The sequence below is a fragment of the Chanos chanos genome, chromosome 9 (genome assembly GCF_902362185.1).
Source record: "Chanos chanos chromosome 9, fChaCha1.1, whole genome shotgun sequence".
In the NCBI taxonomy this organism is placed as follows: domain Eukaryota; kingdom Metazoa; phylum Chordata; class Actinopteri; order Gonorynchiformes; family Chanidae; genus Chanos; species Chanos chanos.
Window position 1 is genome coordinate 3853708 of NC_044503.1, and position 20000 is coordinate 3873707.

Consider the following 20000-nt stretch of genomic DNA (forward strand, 5'->3'; position numbering starts at 1 on the left):
CCTCTTGCGTGGTACAGCGTTTCATCAGCCTCTCTTCTTGTTCTCTTTCTCTTCTCCCCTTTTCTCACTTCCTCTCTTCCACACTGTTACCCCCCACCCCTCCCTCCACACCCTGCCCAACACACGCACACACACACGCACACACACACGCACTCTTACTCACTCACTCACTCACTCACTCACTCACTCACTCAGGCTGTGGAGTGCGGGCATGAGTGTGAATTAATAATTCAGACTACGAGGAGAAGAGCTTCATCTGGTCCTGCACTTACTATCACCAGAGCCCATCAGTATGTCATTAATACTGCAACACACACACACACACACACACCCCAACACAAACACACACCCCAGCACACACACACACACACCCCAGCACACACACATACACACACATACACACACAGACACACACACACACACACAAAGCAGTACCCACTTATTATATCACCAAACCCCATCAATATTCCATTAATACTGCAACACACCAACACACACACACACACACACACACTTACCCACACCCCAACACAACGCAGTACACACATGAAGTATCTCATACCTTGTCAATATGCCATTAATACTGCAGGAAACACACACACACATGCACACACACACACACACACACACACACACACACACACACTGACACGGTGTGGTGCTTCACATACACACAGAACTTTTGAAATGGGCACACTCCTTTGACTGCTTGAGAAGCTGCACTATATTCACTGTTGTAGTTCGTCATGTGTTTGCTCTGTGTCGGTTGACTCAAGTCGTGTGTGTGCGTGTTTGTGAGGGCCGTTAAATGCTTTTCTGCCATTGTAGTACAATGTACATTTAATTCAGGGAGAATCAGCGACTGAAGACTGAGAGATGCTGACTCTGATGGTTCGAGTGTGTGTGTGTGTGTGTGTGTGTGTGTTGGAGATCTCTCTGCACAAACTCACAGCTGTCTTCATTACTCCCTGATTCTTCTTTTCATGGTTTTACATCTGAGTGTCCAGATTTCTAAATCTAAAACATCGCTCTTCCTTTCCTCCCTCAAATAAACAGACAGGCCATATGAGAATCTCCAATCAGTTGCCAGTATCTTTAGTACAATGGCGCCACCTACTGCCCAGTTGCTTAGTAACAAATTTGTTTGTTGCTACTCTTTTCCCATCTGGTTGAATATAAAAACTTTGTTTTTGTCAGTTGTGTGAATTCGTAAAACTCTGGGCTTGCAAACTTTGTGTCAAGACCGTCAGTTCATGATTTGACTAAGTTCGCCTTTTTAATTTTTTTCCACTGCAAGTACAGGTGTTCACGCCTGCTGCTCTGCATTATATGTTCTGTCATTTGATGGATTGTTTTATTATTTGGTTGTGTCTCTCTGTCTCCCAATAGCCTTTCATGTCTCCACGGTACCCAGGCGGACCCCGCCCTTCACTTCGCATGCCAAATCAGGTACGTCCACCCCAACCCAGAGGTTACACCTACAAAGCTGCCATTGGTTGTTTTTATAGCCAGGCGGGACTTGAAACACCTGTTAACAGATGTTAGGCTCAAAGCTCTAACAAATAAAATGTTTCTTTCAATGCTGAATGGAACGGAATGTGTGCTAAAACTAAAGAAATTACTTGCATTGCTGAATGACAATGAATGTGATAATCATCTCTCTCTCTCTCTCTCTCTCTCTCTCTCTCTTTTTCTTTCAGCCTCCAGTAGGAGTACCTGGATCACAGCCTCTCTTACCAAACAGTCTGGACCCAACCAGACCACAGGGTATGTTACGGGGGATTGTGTTTTAATGGGGGTCTGTTTGAACCCAGGGTATGTGAAAGGAGTTGTATTTTAGGAGGGTGTGTGTTTTTTTTTGGGGGGGGGGGGAATAGAGACCAGCTCATTAGGCTGGGTTAGACTGCACTCAGATGTGTCTTTTCCATTCATTTGTAACCCTCGACTCATTAATGGATGGATAGATACATAGATAGATAGAAGGATAGAAGGATAGAGGTATAGATAAATGCTGCAGTGGGTAATCGGTGTTTATAACCATGTAATATGACGTTCAAATGTGGTTTAGTCAATATCAAAAACTTTGGTAATTTGATGACTCCCGTCTTTGCCCCTCCCCCCTAGGACATCCAAATATGGGCGGGCCAATGAGGATGAACCCGCCCAGAGGGATGGGTGGGATGGGCCCACAGGTACGTGCCACGCCTCCCCTCCGCACAAAACCCATAGCCCGGGTTTCACACCCAAAGCAGTGCAGTGAGAATGTGCAAACCAGACAGATTTACACAGAGCTTGTTATTCTCACCAGCGTGACTTTGCAATACGGTTATCTGGAAATCCGCGACCACGTTCGCCGCGGGGAAGTTACACGTCCAGTTAACACGAAAAACCGCGACGCGAGAGGTTATTTCGAGTTGTTTGATAAGTAGGTGATGAAACGTGTTTTAAGTAGATAAGTAGATAAATAAGCGTTATCCAGGGAAGCCCCCCTACGGTTGGTAGCTCGCAACACGTTGATTAAGCTTTTAGTAAATACAATGCAACGGAATTTCATAATCATACCGACAGGTAAGCCGTGACCTTTGGGGGTTATGAACTAACTGTGAACTAACTTTCTACGGAAAATTACGTTTAGATTGCGGGTAAACGGAGAGCTCGTGAAAATAATTTCTGACGAAAGAAATAGATTTGCGAAGGCTTTCGCGTAAAGGCTAACTGTTATTAGTAGTAGTAGTAGTAGTAGTATCTTATCAGGATGTTATTGTATCAAATAAGTAGTATATTCATATAGACTTTCAATAGTAAATCCGTGACAAAACCGCCTGTGTGAGACTGAAAAATTAACTCGCGGTGGAAAAAGATGCTTCGTGCGCCTGAGACTGCTGCGGACCTGATCGCCGACCACGGCTGGTGAGAACAGAGCCGTCGCTGATTAGTACGGGCGCGGGGTTTAAAGCACGCAAAAACGGCGCTGAGATGACACACTTTCCACGTCTTGAAACATGGGTTCATTTGCCTGATGATCCACAACAATATGGAGACCATTCATCTCATCTAAAAAAAAAAAAGCCCCAATACAATCAAAAACGCTGACTCTGTTTAGAGGAATGTTGGTGTAGGGGGAAAAAAAAAAAAAATTTGATGACACACCTCATCGCTGGCTGGTGCCTTGGAGTTACAGGTGTGTGTCAGGTGTGTGTCGAGTGTGTGTTGCTTTTGGAGGAGCCTCTGTCAGACAGCGTGTAGAGGACCTGATTAAACCTGCACAGAGCCACAACATCCTGTCTGTCTCTCTTCCTCTCTCTCCCTCTCTCTCTCTCTCTCTCTCTCTCTCTCTCTCTCTATCTCTCTCTCTTTCTGTCTCTCTCTCTCTCTTTCTCTTTCTATCTCTCTCTCCCTCTCTTGCTCTCTCTCTCTTTCTCTTTCTCTCTCTCTCTCTCTCTGCGTACCATGGTATGAGGCTGGTGTCCAACTGTTCACCAGCTGCTGCAGCATCTGTCGTACGGCTGTAATCTGCTGTTGAACAGAACTCTCAGTGTGAGAGGGAGAGAACTGGGGTTACTCTTACCTGGCCCAGTCTGGCAACTGGGCCACCAGTGCTCCCACTGTGCCGCCAGCTTAACATCAGACACGCATGCACGCACACACACACACACACACAAACCTGCATGCACACACACACACACACACACACACACACGCACAGTTACATAAATCTGTGTATGAACACATTGTGTAATATCTACAGAGAGCTGTTGTCATGGTAACTGATTTGTGTTGCGTTTTCTCTGTTTGTTCAGAACTATGGTGGTGGAATGAGGCCTCCTCCAAACTCAATGGGCGGACCCGGGATGCCTGGCATGAACATGTTAGTAGTACACACACACGCTCTCTCACACACACACACACACACACTCTCACACACACAAACACACACACACACACACTCTCACACACACACGTATTCACACTCTCATATACAAATACATACAGACACTCACATACAGATACTCATACTCACGGTCATACCCACACACACACACACACACACACACACACACAAAGAACTTAACCCTCTCCATCAGTGCTTGGAAGAAGTACTGAGTAACATACATGGGCTTATCTCTCAGGCTGAAAATTAAACAGAATGTAGAGGCCAGGTGATGTGATGAGTCTGATAGAGGACCACATGATGACGTTTGGAGACTGAAGCGCTGTGCGTGCGTGTCAGGGAGTGTGAGTGCGTCTGATGTTTTGTTTCCTAACCCCCTGTTTTTTTTACCTAGGGGTCCTGGAGGCAGAGGTCCATGGCCTAATCCCAACGCAAACTCAGTACGTTCATTCGCTCCTTCACATGAAGTTTTTCTATATCTCGACTTTTTTTTTAATGTTCTCTGTGAGTTGTTATCTTGACCTTCAGTCATCTTCATCTGCTTTGTTCTATCTTCCTCTCTTTGCAGATAACATACTCTTCCTCATCACCGGGAAACTACGTGGTCAGTGTACTTCAGACATTTACCAAACACACTTCTGTTTTTACAGAGTTTACTAGGTTTTATTGTTTATTATTGTCTTTTTTAAAAGTTAGTTCTTCTTCTTATTCATCTTAAAAGGGTCCCCCAGGAGGAGGAGGACCTCCAGGAACTCCCATAATGCCTAGCCCAGGAGGTCAGTGTCATTTTGACCTTGACTTTTGACTTCCAGGTTTTTACGTACAGTCCTCAAGTGTACTCGATTGGTTTTCCCGATCTAAACGCAGCTGTGTTCTCTCGTGAGCAGACTCGACGAACTCCAGTGAAAACATCTACACGATGATGAATCCGATTGGCCCGGGAGGCAACAGACCGAATGTGAGTGTGGATTTTCCTCCTTAAAGAGGAAACCGCTTTATTTAACTGTGCGAGATAGATAGTGTACGTGATGGACAGTGCATCCTGGTCTGAGTGACAAGCTGTGTGTGTGTGGCTGCGTGTCCATGTGTGTGTGTTTGAGGTGTGACATGCACTGTCTGTGTGTGTGTGTGTGTGTGTGTGTGTGTGTGTCTACGTGCTTGTGTGTTTGAGGTGTGAGTGACACACATTTTGTGCGTGTGTGTATTTGAGGTGTAAGTGACACGCACTGTGTGTGTGTGTGTGTGTGTGTGTGTGTTTAAGGTGTGAGTGACAAGCAGTGTTTGTGTGTGTGTGTGTGCGCGCGCGCGTGTGTGTGCGCGCGTGCGTGTGTGTATGTGTGTGTGTGTGTCTGTGTGAGTGCGTGTGTATCTGTGTGAGTGTGCGCGTGTATGTGTGTGTGTGTGTGAGTGACGAGCTGTGTGTGTGTGTGTGTGTGTGTGATGTGTAAGACATGTGCGAGTTCTGGCTTTGTGAGCTGTAACTGTGATAGTTTGCATGTGTTTATGTGTCTGAGTGTTCTGTGTGCATGCAACAGAGCGAGAGACCTCACAGCTTTAGCTCTCTGAGCTGTAACTGTGACGATTATGATGATGATGATGATGATATATGTGTGTGTGTGTGTGTTCAGTTCCCAATGGGTCCTGGTCCAGATGGTTCAATGGGAGGAATGGGGGCGATGGAACCGCATCATATGAACGGGTCGTTAGGTGAGATTAATGCTCAGTCTGTCTTATTTGTAATAAACTATTCTGTATTTAGCCAGAGAACCAAGCTGGAATGTCGAAGCGTAAACATCTCTTCACGTGAGCCTGTCTGTAGGTTATACAGTCAGTCATATCACCACTGCGTAAGACCGGAGGGGCGGAGTTTTAGTAATGCTAGTTGTTTAGGCAAAAACAGGAAAACTGGTTTCTCTCTGTGGTGGCACTGACTCTCCTTAACTGCCTACTGGAGCTAGAGGGCTGGTCAGAATTTAATGCTAATATCTTTAATTAACGTTTCATGGTTGAGAAACTTCACTGTTATGGCCTGCACTGTAATGAAAAGGGTTTTGTTTTCGTTTTCAAACAACGTCTCTGTCATTTTCACAGGCTCTGGTGATATGGACGGGCTGCCAAAGGTGAGTCCTCTCTCTCTCTCTCTCTCTCTCTCTCTCTGTCTCACCCAGAGTTTATTTTGATTTCCCGCAATTAAAATGGCCAAAAGAAATGTTTTGGTGTTTTGTAAAACAGTAAGTAAAGCAAAAAAAGATTGTTTTTAAGTGTTGTGTGTGTGTGTGTGTGTGTGTGTGAGAGAGAATTAAAAGGATCGTTGGGTGTTTTTCTAGAACTCTCCGAACAACATGGCGGGCATGAACAACCCTCCGGGGACTCCTCGTGACGATGGAGAAATGGCAGGAAACTTCTTAAACCCATTCCAAAGTGAAAGTGTGAGTATGATCTCCATGGCAACCTTCCTCTACCCCCTCCCCCTCCCCTGTCTTGGCCTGAGACCACCCCACTACACTACCGTGGCTACATTTGCTTACGGTCATTCTGGGCGCGTTGAAAATTCAGCTCTAGGCCAGCATGCACGAACCTCTCAAAATCTGACTGCCCGAGAGTCACGCCAAACGGTACGTTTAGACGAGTCACGCCAAACAGTACGTTTAGACGAGTCACGCCAAACAGTACCTTTAGACGAGTCACGCCAAACAGTACGTTTAGACGAGTCACGCCAAACAGTACCTTTAGACGAGTCACGCCAAACGGTACGTTTAGACGAGTCACGCCAAACAGTACCTTTAGACGAGTCACGCCAAACGGTACCTTTAGAAGAGTCACGCCAAACAGTTCCTTTAGACGAGTCATGCCAAACAGTTCCTTTAGACGAGTCACGCCAAACGGTACCTTTAGAAGAGTCACGCCAAACAGTTCCTTTAGACGAGTCACGCCAAACAGTGCGTTTAGAAGAGTCACGCCAAACAATGCGTTTAGAAGAGTCACGCCAAACAATGCGTTTAGAAGAGTCACGCCAAACTGCGTTTAGAAGTCACGCCAAACAGTGCGTTTAGAAGAGTCACGCCAAACAGTACCTTTAAAAGAGTCTCGCCAAACAGTACCTTTAGACGAGTCACGCCAAACTGCGTTTAGAAGTCACGCCAAACAGTACCTTTAGACGAGTCATGCCAAACAGTGCGTTTAGAACAGAGTCACGCCAAACTGCGTTTAGACGAGTCACGCCAAACAGAATGTTTAGAAGAGTCACGCCAAACAGTACCTTTAGACGAGTCACGCCAAACAGTACCTTGAGACGAGTCACGCCAAACAGTACCTTTAGACGAGTCACGCCAAACGGTACCTTGAGACGAGTCACGCCAAACAGTACCTTTAGAAGAGTCACGCCAAACAGTACCTTTAGAAAGATGCATTCATAAAGCATCCTGTTCTTCCTTGTTTATTTTCAACAAGGGCTAAAATGAATTTCTAAGAGTATCGCGACCGCACATCCAAACAATCTGTTACAGCCTCCAAATGATTCTTGTTTTTTTTTTTTTTTTTTTTTTTTTGGGCTTTATTTAACGGCTCCAAGTGTAGCAAACACCTCTGAATTTCTGACTGTGGCTGAAGTAATATTAGGTCTGTCACAACGTGTGTTCTGCCTCTGTCAAAGCTGTACAGTCACTTTAATGGTATATCACTCCAGAACTGCTTATATACCTTTTCCTTTCATAAACAGACACTGCCCCCTCTCTGCCCTGTGCAAATATCTCTAACTATGACACTTTGTGAGGTGTCCTAAATTTCAGTTAAACGGCAGGAACGTTTAAGCTGTGGGAATGTTTATGAAAACCATTTGGTCCCTAGTGTGAAAATAGGACCAAAATTCCGCCGCGCTCTCCGACGTTTTTTGAGCGTTTTGGACCCATTTGCCACTCTGAAAGTTTTTTTTGAATGCTGCCTTTGAATCTCAATGAGATATTACAGATGATAATTTACACTGCGTGAGTGATGGAAGTGTCAGTCAAAAAAACACATTTAGTGTGTCATTTTAGTGTTGGAGAAAGACCCCCCCCCCCGCTTCATTTGTTATTGCTTCATGCTCTGTTGGAAACATAATGTTATGAATTCTGAAAACTGACGTCACATTGGCTCATCTCTCTACCTACCCCTCTACGTTCCCCTCTCTCTTCTCTCTTTCTCTCCATCCCTCTCTCCTCTTTTCTTCTCTCTTCACAGTACTCGCCCAACATGACGATGAGTGTGTGATTTTTTTTTTTTTTTTATTGTATCTTTTTTTGTTTGTTTTGTTTTGTTTTTTGTTTTCTTTTGAAATTCCCTACTCCCAACCCAATGCGACATTCTCCCCGACACCTGACTCTACTCGGGCATTTATTCCCCCCCCCCTCCTCCAACTCTTCAACTTTTGGCTGCCACTCGGTGACACCCCCCACACCCCCCCAAAACCGACCACCACAACCCAAACCAACCCCACCCCCCTTCCCAGCCGGTCGGCACGGCCCTGGAGACTCGGACTCCCAGCAGGGCCGTCCAGGCCAACGGCGGCGTAGGCAGAGCGGGGGCAGGCAGGAGACACGCCCAAGGCCACGCGTGAAGAACCTCCCGTCGGACTCACCCTGTCTGTCCGGCTTCCTCACAGGAACGGGGCAGTAAGAGGTCCCATCCCAAAGGCGTCATCGAGGACACGCTGCGACGACCTCACAGCAGACTGGCCAATCCGCAGCAAGGCTGATGGACAGACTTTAACCTCCCTGTTCACCACATCATTTCCCTTTTAGACAAAAAAAAAAAAAAAAAAAGATATCACTCAGCAAGTAAATGAGGACTTTATTCAGTAAATGGCGGGTTTGTTTAGTTCCTGTGTACAGAAGAAACACTAAGCTGGTGATTTGTCATTGGAGCAAGAACGGTTTCATTATGATATGTTTGTATATTATTGATTATATTATTATTATTATGATTTTCATAATTGATATTCGTATGATGTAGTCATAATTTTATGGGTTTTTTTCTTTCTGTTTTAAAGGGCACATTTGAATCTCAACAACATCGACAATAGAATAAGCACACTCAAAAAAAAAATGCACAATGAAAACTTCTGTTTACATGATGTTTAGGTGTTTGTTGTCTGTTTGTTTGTTTGTGTGAAACGTCTCTGCTCTTTCCATATACCTCTTCCTGTGCTTTCCATGGAAACGTTGTCATGGCTACCAGAATACCAGTTCGTTCCGTCACAACCAACCTCAGTTTATTAGTCTGGAGTAGCATTTTGGCTAACTGCTTCAAAACACGCATACACAACAACAACAACAAAAATTACAGTTACGGATAAACTAACCATGTCCAGCACCTGATTTTTTCTCGGTGCACATTTAGTGACGTTTCTCCATCTATCGTTTTTTTTTTTTTTTGGGCGATTCTCATTGTGCATATCGGATGTATTCTAGCATTGTCGTTGGACAGTTGCATTACAACATGGCATAATACAACTATGATCACTCACACAACGCGGCACACAGATCGCTCGTAAAGTGTGTTTCTCACCAGCAATCGATACACTGTTTGCTAACTTCGTCCTGCCCAACCACGTGTCCTGTCGCCACACGCATTTATATTCAGATTGTCGATGACGTTTGTTTCCTCAGTATTCGGTGGAATATGGTTTTTTTGTTTTTTTTTTTTAAAGTCCTTTTGTTGGTCCTGAGTTTGTATTGTGAGAGATACGTACTGTGTCTGTGAAAATTGTGAGTGTCAGTACGTACACCCGTAATCCCTTTCATTCATGATGGCATCTGTACAAAAACGTTCTGGGAAATTTTCAAAAACGATTTTTTTTTTTTAAAAAATTGATGGTCTGCTTCACAAAGTGTTTTTCCTCCAACATTTTTGAACAGAGAAATCATCTAATGCAAACTGAGTCCTTACGGTAAAAATCCTCCTTCAGTAACCCCCTGTCCAACCCGTCAACCAGTCAGATTCTAGGTTAAAAACAGACTCTAGATCCAGACGACCCCCCCGCCTCCCCCCCAAAAAAATGATAAATGAATGAAAACAAAACAAACAAAAAACAGCCATTTGCCATTGTAGTGCCAGCTCTGTGTGACGGGCTGAAAATGAGGGGCGATTTCAACAGAGCGTTTGCACTGTATCTAAGAGACTTCTGGGACTCTTGTTTTGGGCTATACCCCTCTGTCTACCTTCGTCAGGCAGGTACACAGCCACCGCCCTTGCCTTCACCCCCCCCCCATTCCTCCCACACTCCACAACCCCCCCGGGCAGCCCTTTCTCTCCTCTCCCCTTAACCCTAGTTTTATATCTTTTTTTTTTTTTTGGTTTTGTTTTGTGTGCGCGTGTCTGTAAATACTGTATAATGCATTTTGATATCATCGACATATTTTGATATGTCAGTTCACAACCAATGAATACCGCTTAAAATATGTATAGAAAAAAATCTGTGTGCGTGTGCGTGTGTATGTGTATGTGCGTGCGTGTGCGTGCGTGTGCGTGCGTGCGTGTGCGTGCGTGTGCGTGTGTGTGCGTGTGTGTGTGTGTGTGTGTGTGTGTGTTCTAAAGAAAAAGTCTTTGGGTGTGGTTTTCAGAGACACACCTAGAGAGGGATATCTGACTGAACAGAACTGTCTCTCAAACTCTTCTGTTGCTTGTTGGAAGGGAAGACAGAAACAGAACTCTGTGTGTGTGTGTGTGTGTGTGTGTGTGTGTGTGTGTGTGTGAACATGCACGCATGTTTGATTGTAGAGTAAAATCCTGTGTGGAATGGAATAATGTTATTATATCCTGATTCAGGGGGACAGAGGGAGACAGTGCTTTGACCTGATGAAAGATGATGGTGGAGTTATTTTAAATCTTCTCTATTCAGGTAAACAGCCTACTCTCATTAGGCAATGGCATCTCTCTCTGCTCAGATACAACAGACATGTGTCAGATCTGCCACCCACCCTTCGCTGGTTTGGCCTCTGATCACTTTGATGAAAAATTTCACAAAAAAAACCCTAAAGTGATTCTTGTCAAATTAAAAGCTATTATCATGTTCAGTTACAGAGAGAGGGAGAGAGAGAGAGAGAGAGAGAAAGAGACTACATCTTTTGATATGAAGGATTCTTATCAATCAGAACATCTGAAAAACAAAAAATCTTTTCAAGGAACAAATTTGACACATATGTTTCCAGGTGAGAGGAGTGTGTGTGTGTGTGTGTGTGTGTTTGCTTTTTTTTTTTTTTCCTTTTGAAAATGGGATTGTACAGATTGGATTCTCACTGACCCTCTCTCTCACGCTCACACGCCGATGTGTACATCTGTCAGCCATCTCTGTACTCCTATTGTGATGTAAAATATTGTAACATTAGGATTTTTTTCTGTGGGAAGGTGTGTATTTTTGGGGTTGGGAGTGGGAGGGGGGAGGGGCGAAGAGAAAATGGGTGAACAAAAAAAAAGAAAAAAAAGTCCTGTACCTTTTAAATGTCCTTCTCTGGCTACATGACCGTATTCAGTCTGAAAAAGTCTGTCTAAATGGGTTTGCTTTGTAATTCATGGTAGGGTAGCTTGGATCTCAGTCTTAGGACATAGGCGTCTTGTGTAGGTTTAAAAAAATGTCCTTTGTATGTTTCTTTATATTGTAAAGTTTCTTTAGGCTGAAAGAAAAAAAAAGAAAATTTGCTTATCAAAAAAACAAACAAACAAAAAAAACAAAAACAAAAAAAAAAACAAGAAATGACTGCATCAATAATAAATGTAATTTGATATTTTCCATCGTTTTGGGTCTTATTTTTTTCTGGACATGGATCCTTTGTTGAGTGTTAGACTCTTATTTTAGTAACACACAGTCTTGAATGAGTGAGTCTTATTTCAGTAACACACAGTCTTGAGTGAGTGAGTCTTATTTCAGTAACACGGAGCCTTGAGTGAGTGAGTCTTATTTCAGTAACACGGAGTCTTGAGTGAGAGTGAGTCTTATTTCAGTAACACGGAGTCTTGAGTGAGAGTGAGTCTTATTTCAGTAACACGGAGCCTTGAGTGAGAGTGAGTCTTATTTCAGTAACACGGAGCCTTGAGTGAGTGAGTCTTATTTCAGTAACACGGAGCCTTGAGTGAGTGAACTGTATTTCAGTAACACACTGTCTTGAGTCCTATTTCAGAAAGAAAGAAAAAAAAAAAAACAGCCGACAGTGAGTCAGTGACTCTCACTTCGGTAACACAGAGTTTTGAGTGAGTCAGTGAGTCTTATTTGTGGTGAGTGTTTTGGAACCCTGACATGCTGTCTTGCTCCATTTCAATAGGAAACACCCTTGTTTTAACACTGGTTATAGCACCCTTCTCTCACTATATTCTTAAACAATTCTGCATAGTGTCCCGTGTGGAAAATGTACACAGACGTCATTAAAATCCCTATATGCTTATGACTGAAGCTCTTACCTAGAGTCATTGCATGATCTCTTTCTAGGTCAGAGGTCGCACACACATTAGGACTAACCATGAGAGGTTTAGTGCCTCACGCTCAGTATTAAACTGTCACTCAAACCCACAAACCCCGCGGTTACTGCGTCTGTAGTTTTAACGCTACACCAGCACCGTCCAACGTCTGCCGCTGTTTCGTATCCTCTCGGTGCTGCCCTCACGTGTGTCATAGCGTGCTCTCTGGCTCCCTTTTCAAATACACCAAATGGGGGATACACGTGCCATTATCAGCAACGTTTGTCATCGTCGTTATTTTAATGGGAAATGCATCAGAAGCAGATAAAGTGGTGAAGTCTTTTGGGTCGCAGCGATTTATTTCACCTTTTGTGAGCACGAAATCTCTGCAATTTGCTTTGCTGCCACCTAGTGGCCGTCAAAATCTGAGCGAAACATATTAACAGTCAAATTGAAACTTGTGTTTTTCCATTACATACAACTGTCAGACAAGTGAGCATGGTATTATTTGAAATACATAGCAGGTTGTGCAATCTAGTTTTGCATTTTGATCTGAAAAGTGCAAGGATGTACATTTTTTTTTAGAGTCAGATTAAACAAGTTCTACTGAGATGTTTCATGCCAAAGCAGATAAAATGCAAAAATCAAATGCATTTTCAAATTCTCTGAGAGTACTGTTTACAGTTTCCTGAAATTTGATTAGTGTGCTTATCAGGACAGTAAAGCAACCCCTGACCAATCAGGAGATGGGCAGAATCAGTCTGCAGGCTTACAGATAAACAAAGTTTCCTCTCCACACACAGACAACCTGCACTGTACTGGAAGGTTTTACTTAACTCGGTCTATCTGAGGCAGCTTCACCCCGTTTAAAACGGCGATGGTATTCTTATTTATCGCACTCTCTAGGACAAAGCCCCGTTCTGGTTTACACACGCGGGCGTATGACGGGTGAACAGACTCTTCATGGTTTAGTCACATGAGTGAGTCATTTCTCTATCCCCATCACCTTGGTTTTGATGCCATCTATCTATCTGTCTATCTATCTATCTGTCTATCTGTCTGTATGTCTGTCTGTCTGTCTGTCAATCACACTCATACATAAGAATTTGAGAGGCTGTATATGTATGTATGTGTGTGTGTTCGTGTCGGCGTGTGTGACACATTGAAAACGAAAACACGGGCCTACACTGATTCTTGGACCCTCAGTGCTGTTCACAGTGGTTCTAATTTCATCATCTTCTTTTTCTTCATCTTCTTTTTCTTTTTTTTTGTATTAGTTGTCGTTTGTGTCGTCCAAAAAACATTCCCAGCAAGACACACCGTCTCCCTGCTATAAACCAATCCCCTCCAATCAGGTGCTCAAATGTGACTTTGCACATTCCGCACGCAATGCCCTAGATGGAGCTGCTCCTCTTTCAAAACCAGAGAGACACAGAGACTCCTATTGACTGACTGACAGACAGACGAAAGGCGGGGGGACGACCTGGGGGGGGGATGAAACCCAGGTCTTTTTTTTTTTTTTCATATGAATATAAATATATATATGTGTGTGTACAATTTGCACTGTTAGGGCCAACTTTAGTGCTGTCCTCTGCTTAGACCTCCTACGCACACATGCTCCGAGGTTTCCTGTCCCTCACCACATCTTTTTTTCCATTCGTTTGTGTCCTTCCTCTGTCATAGTGCTGCACGCGTCTGAGCACGGATTCGCTCCTGTCAACACCTCCCTGCTCTCACACTCACAAACATCACCTGCTTATTGTGTCAGACAAAAAAAGAAAAGAGAGAGAGAGAGAGAGAACATAAATACTGTGTTACAATTTCCAGTTTCTATGCTTGTGATCCGTTTTTTAGGAGGTTGGTTTAAGGATATTGTATAGAAAAATAACTGGATTTTCTTTTCTTTCCTTTCTTTTTGTTAACATTGGTATTTGGGTTTTTTTTGTTTTTTTTTGCACCAAGACAAACAAACAGGGAAGGCCAACTGTATCTTTGCATAAAGAACTCAACTTGTCTGAAGCAGGTTGTTTATTGCAGTGTCTACTACAGTTATGATGAGGTTTTCTTGAGCGGTGTGTGTGGGGAGTGGTTAGGTGTACTGTACAAAAAGCGCGTGTATGTTTGTTTGTTTTGTGTTTTTTACATGAGTAAAGCAGTTTACATGAGTTGCACTAACATGCAGTGAGACGGTGTGAAAGGGAAAAGCGACTTTGCAGTAAGAATTCAACGTAGTGACTCCTTTTACCCTATTGTAGTTGACAACAAAGCTTGATTTTTCTTCTTTTTCTTCTCTCTCTCTTTCTTTTTTTTAGTTTTACAGTGCAGCGTGGGCAATGCCTCAGCTTTACCTTTGGCTTTAGCCAGCTCAGCCGAAGATGCTGACTGGGAGTTCTGTGTTTCAGCCCGCCAAAGCCCTCTGTGAGCCCTTTTGAAGTGTTTAGATTTCCTGTCACGGGCGCTTTGTTACGCTTGTACTCTAAGACATTATAAAACTGAGATGGAGAGAAGTCTGAAGATTGCGACACCAAACAACAATAGCGAATCCTCGTAAACTTTCACTCACCAACGATCGCGGAGAAAAAAACGAAAGTTTCGTAGTAACGTTTTTTTTTTTTTTTTTTTTTCTAAAATGCAGCCTCACGGCTTGCATGCTTGGATCAGAAAAGGTTGAGGTATGTTGCAAGTCAGGCTGGTGTAGGCCCTTATGTCAGTACACAGGACTATGCATCCACATGGAGTTTTGCAACCAAGCCTTTACCTTTACAAAGCATTTTTTGCCCAGACAGTGTCCCCAGAGCATTCACAGCGCAGACCTCGAATGAATGTGTATTTACTGTATTTGAAAGGCCCTGTTCCAATAGCCTGCTCTCCCGTGCTCTTTCCTTGTGACCTTGAACTCTTGGCCATTAATTTCATTTGACTCTGCATGTGGGGAAACTACGAGGTCTCTGTGAGGCGTACGTGTCACGTCTGTTTGTGTTTTTTGTTTCAGCACATTCAGTCCAGTTAGGATTTTGGTCATATTAATAGAAGAGGACACTGGAAAACAAAACAAACAAACAAACAAACAAACAAACAAAAAAGGGACCAGGACCAATTCGTCAAAAAAAAAAAAAAAACTTCTAATGATATAATAGATATTCACCAAATTCTGATGCACAGCTGATTACTGTGTGAACCTTATGATTAAAACTTCCTTCTATCGGTGTGGTTTAAGCTTCGTAATTTTGAGAAGCAACGAAGCTGCTCCCCTTTTGTTGGCATGTTTACTGCGTGGGTGGATATCGGTTCGTATTGTTTTGTAACTCTGTTATGTGTCTGTGTATGTATGTGTGGGTGATAATATGTCTTTGAGAGATACCAGCGATAGCTTTCGTCTTCTTCGCAGGTGTTTTATTCTGTTTAGCGTGTGTGCTGTTCGATTTAAGCGTAAAGTGTTCCGGTGGTATACGATACTTTCTTTTATGTAGACTACCGAGGACGCTGATCTAGACGAAAATCGGCTATTTAGAACCCTCCCCCGCAAGTCCGGCGGCCGTCTCTCAACTCGGAGCGTTTCTGCCGGGCCATCTCCTCCACTTCCTCCTACTCCAACACCACTTAGGAAATGCAAATATTTTTTTCTCTTAAATAAAGTCTGTTGTCACGGCAACGGGCTTTACGTCCTCCCCCGGGTCGAGACTAAATCTTCAGCGAGAAGGAGTGAGATAGCAACTTTATAACACAGAAAAAGGATAGGATCCATTACGATTACCAAGTGGGCGCATGTTCAAATATTCAAACGTAGGCCACATTAATAGTGTCTGAGTCGCTTACACACTATGCAGGCCCACATCTAAAAATCCTTCCGGCCGCATCGGCGAAGGATTCGCAAGGTAGGTACATAATCACACATTAAGAAAAACAAAACAACAAAAAAACAACAAAATGAAACAAAACCGACAGATATAATTATGAACGGACATTGAGCAACAAACCAGACCAGTGACACATTTTTTCATGAAACAGGCTGCTTGTTGATCTAAGTTGCCGTGGCGTCCCTTGAGTGTAAACAGCGACACAGGTAACGTCTACTCCCGTATCCTGGCACGGCTACACATAAACATTCGCAGTTAACCGTAGGCGTGTGACGGCTGCTTTAATTAATGACTGACGCATATCCACTCCACCCTCTGTTGTCGAGGTTTAATGGCACTAGTCCCGCGTAGCTCTCTCTCCCATTCATACACAAGGTGAGCTCCCTGTGCGCTCTGACACAACCGGCCGTTGCCACGGCAACCTGTCTGCCCAGCAACGTGTGTTTGCTTGTGAGATAATCAAAGTCCCTCATTCTCCTCAGAGGAACCCGCCTCTTCTGGGAAGCGTTTCCAGTAACCTGCGTTGTCAAACTGACTTTTTTTTCTTTTGGGTAGTTTATACTTTAATTAGCCTACGGCCTTTTTACTTTTACGCCAGCCATTCAAGGATGAATCTTATACTAACAATTCAAAATGTTAATTAATGACAATTTATATTTTTTTTTACATTTTTATTTTAACATGAAACACTGACGCCACCCCGCTCCCCCCCAAAAAAAACCGTCTGGCCGTGTGAACACGTACTTTAAAGAGATTTGAAGCTCCTTCTTAGTTTTGAAGTGTTAATTAGATAAAGTAATACATTGCACTTGCACAGTCTCTTACGGAGGGACATATGGAGTCATGCAGTGTTAAATCAGAGGTGTGGAAATCGCTAGAACATCCCCAGAGCTGACTTTGTCTGGAATGAATGTAGGTGCTTTTCACATCGTCTCCAGTTGGCTTAGATGACATTTACCAATAAATAAATAAATAAATAAATAATTTTATTTGACAATGCCAGATGTCTGTATTCATTTTTTGCTTTTTTTTTTTTTTTAACAAGCTCTCAGACTAATTGTTTTCTTTGTTTTCTATCAGTCCATTAAAGAAGTGTTTTATTGAGATTGAGAATGTTGATTTTCTGTGTCTTTTTTTTTTGTTGTTGTTTCTCTCAGTCTGCTCATGCCCCTGAAAACTGGTGATGGTTTGCTTTGATGTTAATTGACAGGGTGTTGATGAAATGTCGTTTCTTTTTTTTTTTTTTTTTTTAAAGAGTTTGGAAATGTGGGAGAATGTCGTTAGTTTCCACTGGAAAGCGACCTACGCTTCAGGCTGATTCTCTACTTCGATTTTCCAAAGTTAAAAAAAAACCAAAACAAAATGTGCAGCTTTGCCTTCATTAACTCTGTGCTAGTTTCTGTTTCCCCACATAGAGAGTCACTACCCTCTGTGCTTTGTCTCATTCTCTGTGGTGATGTCTGTCTCTCTATCACTCTATCACCCTATCACCCTATCACTCCAGTGTTTTGCTTCTCGGCTCCGCATCCTCCACTTCTCTTTTCTTCCATTCTTCTTTTTCTTCTTCTTCCTCTTTCTCTCCCCCCCCCCCCCACCCCCCCCCCGCCCCTTTCTTTCTCTCTGCAACCCAGGAAAATCAACTGTATGTGTCAACACGAAACCTTTATTCACTCCTTCCTGTGTCAGTATATTTATCTGTATATTCTTTTTGACAGTTAATTTTATTTATCCAACCTGTTCACTCTGTTATTTCTTTGTCGAGTTGACCTATTTGTTTATGGAAGTTAGAGGACTGAGGAAAAAAAAACAAAAAAACCTCGTCAGCCTTTCCCTTCCCTGAACTCACATTCTCTTCCTCATGCTGTAAGGCCCTGTGAGAAAGGACTGGCCCAGAATAGCACAGATACATGCATGAGATTATGTTTGGCTATTGACGTCTGTGCTAATGCATACACACACACACACAAACACACACACACACACACACACACACACACACACACACACACGTAAATATAGCCACCGTTGCATTCATTATGCATGAGTATTCATCTTCCTTGTGATATAATTGGTCTACAAACGTGTTCAGGTTTTTGTATGGCACATATCCTGGTTCTATTTGACTCCTTTTCACCAGGAGGTATAATTAGTGTGTGGGACACAGAGTGATTCACACGAGGAGGAGTGAAAAGGATTGTGCGCCGTTTGCGTGTGTTCGCCCGTTAACTCGTGTGTCTGTAGGCGGGGCTGTTAGGTGTGAAAAGACTTCTTCTTTTTTTTTTTTTTAATTTGAAGACAGGAAGAAAAAGTGACCACAGACCGAGGGAGAATAGAGACCCGATCCATGTTTTTTTTTTTTTCTTTTTCTTTTTTTTTTCATTCGTTACCTGTAATGCGTGTGTATGTGTGAGTGTGTGTGTGTGTGTGTGAGTGTGTGTGTGTGACGGAGCATTTGCTTTTGTGTTTGTATGTGTGTGTATTTGTCTGTGTGCATGTTTTTGTTTGCGCAAAAATATGTGTATGTGTGAATATGTGTCTATGTGTGTTTGCTTGTATCCGTGTATGTGTGAACGCATGCATGCAGATTTTTCTGTGTACTGAAAAAACGTGTGTGCGTGTGTGTCTGCGTATCTGTCTGCACCTACATGCACGCATCTATATTTTTCTGTGTATTGCAGACTTGTTTGTTTGTGTGTATATGTGTGTGTGTTTGTGTGGGTGTACATCTTGTTGGTCTGAGCTGAATCAGTAGCCTGAGGACAGGTAGTGAGGGTACTAAAACAGGAAACACAATTCTCTTCTCGCCCACCTCTTCCTGTTCCCCCACACACACACACCACCCACCCACGCAGGCGCACACATGCACACGCACACACACACACACACACACACACACATGCATTACACAGGCTATCTGTAATATTGACCTGGATCCTCAAATTGTCAAATGAACGTGTGCACAGCGAACAAAGCTCTGTTACAAACAGCAGTTTTAAATCAAAAGAAACGCATATAAACATTTTTTTTCCTAGCAGCATACTAAACTAGGCCAAAACACTCCAAGCTCACTGTCATTTCACAAGCTGCAGTATATGCGGCCTACTCGATAACTCACTAAGAACAGCTTACATCAAAGTCCCCCCAAATCTAGTCCTGATGGGCCATAATCCTGCTGGTTTTCATTTAACACTGTGGTCTGCGATTGACTGAAGAGCGTATACACCCGTTGCCCGGGTCAAAATCAGCTCCCAATAGACCAGCAGAACTTGAAGCCTCCAAGAGGCCCTGATCATCAGTATCCATACAGCATGTGATTATTAACCCAAAATATAATTGGCAATGCATGGGTAATAGTACAACACATACCATTTCTTTGCTCATGTGAAAAACATATGCACTAAAATACACATATGTACATTTCTGTGCACAATATATTTTTTTTGCAGCAGTGGCATGCTGGGGAACAGTGCCCCAAATCAAAACAATACAGTTGTAATAGAGTTGTAGTAGCAGTGACAGACCAGCAGGGGGCTCCCATAGATTACGTGACTGCAGTACTGCGCGTTTATATTTTCAGTCTGTCTGGCTGGGGTGGAGAAAAGAGCCTCTCTTCCCTGTGGTATGCCAAGACCTTTACACCACCCCAGATCTACTAACACTACTTTTTCCTCTGGAGGAAATGGGGGGGGGGGGGGGGGGGGGGTAGACGGTAGACCTTCCCTCCCCCTCACCCAAAATGTGGCCCCCCTACTGTCCCTATGGTTCCCACAAACCCATTCAACTCACCGCCCACTCACACAGGAATGCACAGCAAGAGGGGAGAC

The 20000-nt window shown here is 43.4% G+C and overlaps 1 protein-coding gene across 6 annotated transcripts in view; it reads left to right on the forward strand.

The window, feature by feature from the left end:
• ssbp4 (single stranded DNA binding protein 4) overlaps positions 1-8140 on the forward strand; it is a 64530-nt gene extending 56390 nt beyond the window's left edge. For 3 of the 6 annotated variants that reach the window (XM_030783876.1, XM_030783878.1, XM_030783881.1), the window contains 12 exons: positions 1390-1449; positions 1701-1767; positions 2125-2192; positions 3801-3868; positions 4287-4332; positions 4461-4496; positions 4614-4668; positions 4780-4850; positions 5521-5599; positions 5984-6012; positions 6220-6321; positions 8111-8140. In XM_030783876.1, the coding sequence (XP_030639736.1) occupies positions 1390-1449; positions 1701-1767; positions 2125-2192; positions 3801-3868; positions 4287-4332; positions 4461-4496; positions 4614-4668; positions 4780-4850; positions 5521-5599; positions 5984-6012; positions 6220-6321; positions 8111-8140 (711 nt within the window). The remainder of the gene's footprint in view (positions 1-1389; positions 1450-1700; positions 1768-2124; positions 2193-3800; positions 3869-4286; positions 4333-4460; positions 4497-4613; positions 4669-4779; positions 4851-5520; positions 5600-5983; positions 6013-6219; positions 6322-8110) is intronic. The other 3 variants (XM_030783877.1, XM_030783880.1, XM_030783882.1) reach the window with 2 other exon arrangements.
• The last annotated feature ends 11860 nt before the right edge of the window (positions 8141-20000 follow it).